The 9,306-nt window shown below is 37.9% G+C and overlaps 1 protein-coding gene across 1 annotated transcript; it reads left to right on the top strand.

Annotated features, from left to right (window-relative positions):
- The first annotated feature begins 6 nt into the window (after positions 1–6).
- Positions 7–8,458, top strand: LOC113472323 (uncharacterized protein K02A2.6-like). Its single transcript, XM_026832014.1, has 2 exons — positions 7–3,074; positions 7,781–8,458. The coding sequence occupies exon 1, from the start codon at positions 46–48 to the stop codon at positions 2,968–2,970; it is 2,925 nt and encodes a 974-aa protein (XP_026687815.1). The 5' UTR covers positions 7–45; the 3' UTR covers positions 2,971–3,074; positions 7,781–8,458.
- The last annotated feature ends 848 nt before the right edge of the window (positions 8,459–9,306 follow it).

Genomic DNA, 9,306 nt, shown 5'->3' with positions numbered 1-9,306 from the left:
ATAGGCTCAATTTTTGATAGTCAATTTGGTGCTTATGCCAAACTCATGTCTTCATACAATGACTTGTTTGAAGGTCTAGGTTGTCTTCCGGGTTATGTGAGAATTGATCTCAAGGAAACTGCAGTTCCTCAAGTCAATCCTCCAAGAAGAGTTCCATTTAAGTTAATGGAAACATTCAAAACTGAACTAGACAGAATGTGTGAAATGGGTGTTATAGAAAAATTAACCAAACCCACTGAATGGTTAAATTCAGTTGTACTCGTTGAAAAACCCGATGGGTCCCTTAGAGTTTGCCTAGACCCGAGACCTTTGAACAAAGCCATTATGAGATCACAGTACCCATTACCTACACTAGAATCTATTAGGTCTAAATTGATAGGTGCCCAATATTTTTCCAAGCTTGATGCTAGCACGGCTTTTTGGTCCATGCAGCTGGATGAGAAGAGTACAGATTTATGTGCTTTTGGGACACCTTTTGGCAGATTCAAATTTTTGAGATTAGCGTATGGCTTAAATTTGGCCCCAGAGAAGTTTCACCAAAAGATGACAGAATATCTTGGTGATATTGACGGGGTAGTATGTTATATTGATGATATTTTGATTTTTTCACATAGCAAAGAACAACATGATAAAATTTTAATTAAAGTATTGGATAGAATGAGATCTATTAATTTGAAATTGAATATGAAAAAATGCATTATTGGTAAACAAAAAATTACATTTTTGGGACAAAATTTTGAATGTACAGGCATGTCACCAGATTTATCCAAAATTGAAGCTATTGAAAAGATGCCAGAACCAAAGAATGTAAAAGATTTGCAACGGTTTCTTGGCATGATCAATTATTTATCCTGTTATATGCCTAATATGTCTAATAACTGTGTAAATCTCAGAAAACTACTGAAAAAAGAGTCTTTATGGTGTTGGGAGTCAGCACATCAAATGGAATTTAATGGTCTTAAGAAATTAATTTGTCAAGCACCTATTCTTGCATTTTTTGATGTGCATAAGCCTATAGTACTTACCGTAGACAGCTCACAGTTTGCAGTAGGGGCATGTTTATTGCAGGAAATGAAACCAGTGGCATTTGCTTCTAGGTCTCTGACTGAGACACAGAAGAGATGGGCCCAAATAGAAAAAGAGCTTTTTGCTATTTGGTTTGGTTGTGTGAAGTTTCACCAGTACATTTATGGACAAAGTATACTGGTAGAAACTGATCACAAACCTTTGGTTACACTGTTCAAGAAGGCTCTGAGTGACATTCCTAATAGGTTACAAAGAATAATGCTTAAACTCCAATTGTATGATTTACATGTAGTATACAAAGCTGGTAAAGAGATGTATGTTTCCGATACTCTCTCGAGAGCTGCTCTGACAGATACATGTCAAGAATTTGATGACATGCTGGATCAGGAGTTAGCTGTCCACTCAAATATGTTTATGAGAACTTTGAATGTCTCTGATGCTAAATTGAACGAAATTTGTGAAGCCACCAAGAATGACAACATCTTACAACAGGTTAAACAATTTATTTTAACTGATTGGCCTAGCTATAAAAATCTAGTTCCTAAGATAATTCAACCATTTTATCCTTATAGAAATGAATTGCATATAGTTAGTGACATTATTTTCAAAGGTTCCTGTATTGTAATACCAAAAAGTATGCAAAATGAATTGATAAAGTCTATGCATTCAAGCCACATGGGGTATAATAAAAATAAGAACTTTGTAAAAGATGTTGTCTTCTGGCCCACACTGTTTTCTGATTTAAAATTATTTATTATAAATTGTGAGACATGTAATAAGTTTAAGCCTAACAATGTAAAAGAGCCATTAATTGCTCATGAGGTCCCTACTCATCCTTGGGAAAAGGTTGGAGTAGATTTGTTTGAGTTTGATAGATGTCATTACTTGATACTGGTGGACTACTACTCAAAGTTTTTTGAGACTGCCCTCCTACATAGTACTAATAGTAGGTCTATCATTTCTCAGTTTAAGAGCATTTTTTGTAGACAAGGGGTTCCTGCCCAATTAATTTCAGACAGAGGTCCTCCCTTTAGTTCAAATGAATTGAATCAATTTTACAAAGAATGGAATATTAATCACCAGTGTTCTTCACCATATTATCCCAAATCCAATGGGCAAGTAGAACAAACGGTGAAATTGGTGAAAAATACTCTCATTAAGTGTAAAGATTCTAACAGTGACCCATATCTAGCTTTGTTACATTTAAGAAATTCTTATAGTGATGGTCAAGAACCTCCCTCTAAATTGTTAAATGCTAGACTGTTAAGAACCAATATACCCACTTTACCTAATCAATTAAAATCTAAAATTGTTAGTTATAAGAGTTATAGAAATAATTATAAGAAGCGTATTACTAACATGAAAAAGTCCTATGACAAAGGAGCTAAACCTCTTGAGCCCTTGAAGCTCAATGAATGTGTTCTGTTTCAGAAGAAACCAGGTGACATTTGGTTACCTGCAAAAATTTCAAAGTTGCCTAAACAAATAAATTCTAAAAGATCTTATGAGGTTTTGACTCCAGATGGGTCTACTTATTGTAGAAATAGGGTTTATTTGAGAAAAGCTGGTAAGCAATTAGATGAGATTGCAACTTCCAATGAGGATTGTGGTGCTGATGCTTATTTAGACCCTGAAAATGAGTATTATTGCCACTGTCCTGCATTTTATGACAAAGAACAGCCAGTGGAAAGTCAGTCCAGTCCTTCTACTGCTGGTCTTGGTCAGGATGCTGACAGGCAGTCAGTGGAATGTCCATCCACTGACCCTGGTCAGAATATTAATGTTTCCCAGGACTCAGATGAGATGTTGGATCAAACAGATTTAATTTTAGACAACAGGAATTTGTTGGATCGGACAGTCATGCTGGAGTCTGATGACTCGTTTGTGTCAACGGATATGTCCTATCAGGATGACACAAAAAATGACCCTGATTGGTTGCCTTAGTAGACCCAGAGGCTTTCATTTCAAGAGGGCTTGTCATTATTTACTCTCTTGAAATAGGTATATTATAAAAAAAAAAAAAAAAAAAAAAAGGGACATGTTAGTAGGTACATAATTATGTATTTCATAACAGCTGATATTTTGTGACATTTGTTTATTTTGAAGGTTATTCAAAACAAATAAAATGATTTCGATTCTGATCGTCTCCTGTGAAAATATGAGTTCTTTCTTTTTTCTGATCTTATTTTCCAAGTTAAACAAGGAATAAACAAACATGACATCAAGAAAATTCATAATGATAAACCTGTGTTAAACAGTTGTAATTGTAACTGTTTAGCACAGATAATATAATTTCGCAAAGATTTTTAGGTCTCCTCTCCAAGATGAACTAGAAATATTAGACCATCTCAAGAAAGAAGTAATCCACCCACCCTCGGATTTGTAAAAATTCGCGATTGAATGATGATTAAATGAGTAGTGGCAAAATTTGCCCCATGATAAGAAATGAAAATGAAACCATTATATAAGAATAATAATAAACGTTGTGGATTGTGGTGGCAATTCCTGTGCTATTGACGGGAAAATATTTGTACCGTGAAAGGTAAGGTAAGGTAAGGTAAATTGGTAACTTACAACAGAGTAAGGGAATGAGAGTAGAGAGATGGGGGGAGAAGAAGGAGAGAGGGAGAGAGAGAGAAAGAGAGAAATTGGAAGAGAGAGAGAGAAGAAATGGAGAGGGAGAGAGAGAGACGGAAGAAAAGAAACGTTATACTTGGAACATTTTGTAAGGCAAATGGGCTGGGAAATTTGAAATGAAAAATGTTTCAAAACCTCTTCCATCTTCTGACAACAGAACATTTTCATACCCATGTGTTTACATTTACATTCATACATACATACATACATACATACATAGAATCTACGTAAATCTCTGTTCATACTCTGTTCATACATGTACATGCTGAACTCCAAACACAAAAAGGCCACTCTGAGGCTTGTGTATAGTGTAGGGGCAACATGTGTAGTGTAGGGGCAACATACAGTTTAATATTAACCGACCTCAGTGGTTAGCACAGTATAAACTTCGGATCTGAAGGGGTGGTTCGCAGTCAAATTCAAGTCATAAGTAATAATTTGATCTAGTCAAACAAGACTAAAAGTACTATGCCTTTATAGGATTCAATAGCTTACTTTCAAAGGTTTAGAATTTAAGAGCCTTCTTTTTTCAAGCCAGGGGGAGTGAAGAGGACAAATTATTTCCATCAAGTGGCAAGGGAAGAAGAAGGCGAATCAAATTTGACATCAGCAAAATCCACCGCATGCCTGACCTGACCTGGAAAATTATACCTCCAAGCTTTCGAGTACCGCGCGGAATCATATAGCCGTATAGCCTATATTATACCTTATTACCTTTTTTTTAATTTTTTACCGTTTATCTACGTTGATCAATCTTCATCGAAATTATATATCAACGTGAAGGAAGTCAACTTTCTTAAGGACACAGAAGGTTTTTTTAAAGGGATTCCTTGATTCGTAATAACTTTCGAACGAGTTGTTCGATTTGACCAATTTGGTTAACACGTTTAACTACTGAAGGATATGTTTCTCTCTGAATTTTGACTTCAATCGGACCTCTGGAGGTCCCGTAGGAGTTCCATTTCTAGAATCATCACGTGAACTAGTTATTCTTTCACTTGAACCACCCTGTATTCATGGACAGCTGCCGTCAAAGACACCCAGTATAACATTGTCTAGTAGAAACTTTCCATATACTGTCTTCTGTTTTGAATCAGCAATATTTGTATCCATTACGAAGACTAGAGCGTTAACTATGAAAGCATCAAATGACACTTTGAACAATAGAATAGCTCAGTATTGATTCCTCCTATCTATCTTACTTTTTAGTTATTAGTTGAGTGATTATCACATGATACTTGGAATTTCAAGTGACTATTATTTGTTTGAGTCTCTGTACTCAACCATGTCGCCGAACAATCCTTGGAGTCAGGCAGACCGACTTACCTCATCCAATCCGGACGGGTCAAGTAATCTTCGCTAGATACCATCAACACATCAACCCCCCTTGGTGCAGCTACACCGCTACAACACCAACAACAACAACAACAACAACAACAACAACAACAACAACAACAACAACAACAACAACAACAACAACAACAACAACAACAACAACACCAACCACCTCACCCAATAGAGTGTCTAGAGGGAGCAGCACCGAACTCCTTACCAGCCTAGTAATCAAAGAAGGGTTTACATGGCTTTGAAAAGAATACGCAATAGTCCTCACGATGAAATGGTTGATAGCACATGTACCTATGTGATTCAGGACGAGCTAGAAATATCTGGCTGCAGACTATCGCATCCCCGACTTCAACTTAGTACCTAGTTTGAACAACATCAACAACAAGAATAATAACACCAACAATGACAACACCACCACTACTAACAATAACATTAACAACACCAAAAACAAGCTACCAACCTTAGAAATAAGCGCTATAATGATTACAAATACCTAACAATAACTTGATACTTCTGACAGCATACTTATTGGAAGTGTCTGAGTTGATATAATCAATAGTTGACCTTTAGTTCCACTTATCTCTCAAGCTACAATCCCCACACAGACCAGCACAGGGTACTTAGCCACTTCTACTGATTAGGAGTAGAAATATCCAACGATAACTTATACTCATATACTGTGATCTGTACCTATATATTATGTCCTCTAAGTAGGTAGTGTGTTGGATACTGTATGGGCAGTTTGAACTCATAGGTAGGTTATATTATAGGTAGAAAAACTCATAAAAGCTGATAAGGTACTTGTACCTCGCCTTCACTTCCAACTGTCCAATCAATCATCCCTGTTGCACATAGGTACTGAGGTATTGAACTCTAGACCCTTATCAGGACAGGACGGGGGGAAATCGTGTATTCTACAGTGTGTACCTACCTGCATACCTAATGTACCCGTGTGCTGTTCGACTTGTGAAGAAGAAGAAGAAGAATGTGCAGGAGGAGGAAGAAAACGAAGGGTATAAAGAAGCGGAAGAACACCACAGGCGTAAGGTCATCGACTGAGGATTTCACTGCCATTTCTGTGAATAATATTCCACTTTCCTTTTAGCTTAGCTTTTACATCCATGACTCTGTACCAGTACTTCTGTCTTTAACGTCAATGTGTGTCGGTCACTCACGAACGCTCCGACAGAACGTGAGTGCCCGGCATTATAAGTACCTAGTTCAGGACTCGAATTTTCATTGGCAAACTTCATCTTTTTCACAAGCCTCCTCTGTGTTCTGATTTCAGGTTGAGCTCCTCTCAACACTCCTGGTAATCCAGCCGTCACCTCTCCTCCAACATTACATTTGAGCACGTGAACTACACAAACGTGAGTACCTCCTCCTAAACCGTCCCTCCTGGCTCAGGCCGTTTATATCTTCTCAAGGTCAGAGGTTCACCCTTGATACCACGACCGACTGTTTATCTTTGATTTGTAAAACTGCAAGACTGCAACATGTCGACTTGATCAATAGTTGCTCAAATACTCGTACCTACTTACTTTCTAGTACCAAAAACAGTCATTTTTTTCATGCTCTAATTTGGCGCTAGACCTGGTGTTCGAATGTCCCTCTTCTTTGTAGATCCGTACCAATCTGAGATTTACCTACTTTCGTGTTCGTGGTATCGAGGGGTAATCATATCTGAACTTTCAACTTCTTTCTTCTTAGCATATAGCATGGTTTGTCAGTAGTTAACAGTGTAGATCACAGAATTTAGTATTTGCACCGCACAACCTGTTTCTTCCGACACTTTCTTGACTTTCTTCTAGCTTTCCTAACCACTAAAACACAAAGTTTGATCAAAACGCTCTTTTCACTGTCAATTCTAATCTTTGATATTGTAAGGTTTAGTTGAACCTTTTTCTCTTAAGAGTGGTGATGGTCAGCATTGCTTTCAAAGGAGGTGATAGGTAGCCCGAAAAACCTGAAAAACTTGGGTATTTTACAGGTAGGTCCTTTAGTGACTTCCAAAAGTTTACTCTTTAAATCTTCTGAACTGTGACGTAGATATAGGTTAAAATTGTCAAATAGTTTGAGGGATCTATCAATAGTTTTCTCTTTTGTTTAGTTCCAGCATAAAAAAATGTAGTGAATAAATTTCCACTCAGATTAGTTGAAGATAGACTAGCCTAGGGGACATTTCTGTTCAAATAGGGCTATTTTAGCTTAAATTTAGGTTATGGATTGTGGATAACAGGACTTAGCGTAGGTTTAGGTTAGGGATTATACCGTTTGTTGAAAGCAGAACTATTTCAGATCTTGGTTGGGGGATCCCTTGAGAGAGATCGCAAACCCGTCCTCCACCGTGACTTTATAATGGACGAGCAACACCTTTACATTGTCAAATGGCTCCCCGACCTTCCGCCCCAGAGCTCTACGGAGATCCAGTGGCCTGTGACAGGATCCTTTGGTCACAAGTTTATCTTCAACTTAGGAAATTACCGCGGATTCACTTAGTAGTTCAGCGTTTAATAGTTCGGTGGACAACCCTGTACCCCCAATCTAAGTATAACCATCTCCTTACCTTTTACCAATAATGATTTACCATACCAATCACCACTTTGGGAACGCGAACTGGAATAGTTACTATGGTCCTAACCATAGCTATGCCGGCACCAGCCCTTATCCGACGCATTCAGCACAGAGTTACATCAACAAGAGACATCCTGCCAGACACTCTGGTATACATAGGGGTTGGCATCCGTCAGGATATCATCCTTGTTAGTAGGTACATAATTATGTATTTCATAACAGCTGATATTTTGTGACATTTGTTTATTTTGAAGGTTATTCAAAACAAATAAAATGATTTCGATTCTGATCGTCTCCTGTGAAAATATGAGTTCTTTCTTTTTTCTGATCTTATTTTCCAAGTTAAACAAGGAATAAACATGGTGTCAGGTGTGGATTCTTCTAGTCCTTAATGTCCTAGAAGATAAGCAAGTGTTGTAGTTGTGATCCAGTCTGTCCAGAAGTCGAGAAATGCCACCCAAGGAGGAAACAGGGCAAGCAGGCACGGGAGTGCAGCATGCTCTGCCAGCATCAATGGCTCTCAAGTTGAAGGGACAAAGCGGAGCTCAACAATATGAAGCATGGAAGGTGTTCAAATTTCAATTTGAAAACTACCTTGTTGCAACTAGACAAAGTGAACTCTCTGAAGAAAGGAAGGTCGCCATCCTTCTCCATGTGATGGGTGTGGAGATTGTACCAATTTATCTGTCCTTCAATCTCAGTGGTGAGAAGACTGTCTCACAAGTAATTCAAGAGTTTGAGAAGTATTTCTCTCCACAGAAGAATTTGTCACTTGAAAGGAATGTGTTCCTGTCGCGAAGACAAATGCCTGGTGAGTCCCTAGAGGGGTTTATTACAAATTTGAAGAACTTGTCAACAACATGTGAACTGGGAAGTTTACGAGAGTCCCTTGTTAGGGATATCTTCATTCTGGGATTGTTGGAGGAAAATTCTTACATCAAGGAAAGGTTGTTGGAAGAAGGAGACAAGAAGAGTCTGAGTGAAATCTTTGACCTTGCTAGGACACTGGAAATGTCCAAGGAAAAATGTTCCAAACCTGTATGAAGTGTGTCAACAAGCAGTCACAGTAGGAGCAACAGTTAGAATAAGAATGTAAAGAAATCAAAGTGTAACAGATGTGATTACATGGTGCAAATACCACATCAGAAATGTCCAGCATTACGTGCTATGTGCAATTCATGTTCCAAGGTGGGTCATTATGCCAAGATGTGTAGAGTGAAGAAAGTCAACACAGTACAAGAAATCAGTGTTCATTCTGAAGGGCAAGAGCCAGAGTGTGGTTCCAAAGCCAGTCCAAATGATTCTTTTTTCATTGGTGTAGTGAATCACAATAATGATAGTCCATGGAAAGTGCTCGTGAAGGTAAACAATAAACTGTTACCAATGTCTATAGATACGGGAGCAGAAGCAAACGTGATGAGTCTGTCCAGCTACAAGGAGTCTGGGTTACCAAGTTTCAGTATTCAACCTACATGTTCTAAACTCACAGCCTATGGTGGTACAGATATCCCTATTGTGGGACAATGTATAATCAATTGTGAAATAAACAAGGTAAAGTTACCAATTAGATTTTTTATTTGTAAAGCAGATCAACCTACTGTTCTGGGTGCTAAAGCATGTGAAAATTTTTGCCTCATTAAGAGAATAGGCTCAATTTTTGATAGTCAATTTGGTGCTTATGCCAAACTCATGTCTTCATACAATGACTTGTTTGAAGGTCTA

This window comes from Diaphorina citri, unplaced genomic scaffold (assembly GCF_000475195.1).
Source record: "Diaphorina citri unplaced genomic scaffold, Diaci psyllid genome assembly version 1.1 scaffold4751, whole genome shotgun sequence".
Taxonomy (NCBI): domain Eukaryota; kingdom Metazoa; phylum Arthropoda; class Insecta; order Hemiptera; family Psyllidae; genus Diaphorina; species Diaphorina citri.
This window is presented reverse-complemented; position numbering and strand designations above follow the sequence as displayed.

Bases quoted from the DNA above. Each gene is read 5' to 3' on its own strand.
- LOC113472323 (XM_026832014.1), top strand. From the start codon at position 46: ATGTCTTCATACAATGACTTGTTTGAAGGTCTAGGTTGTCTTCCGGGT.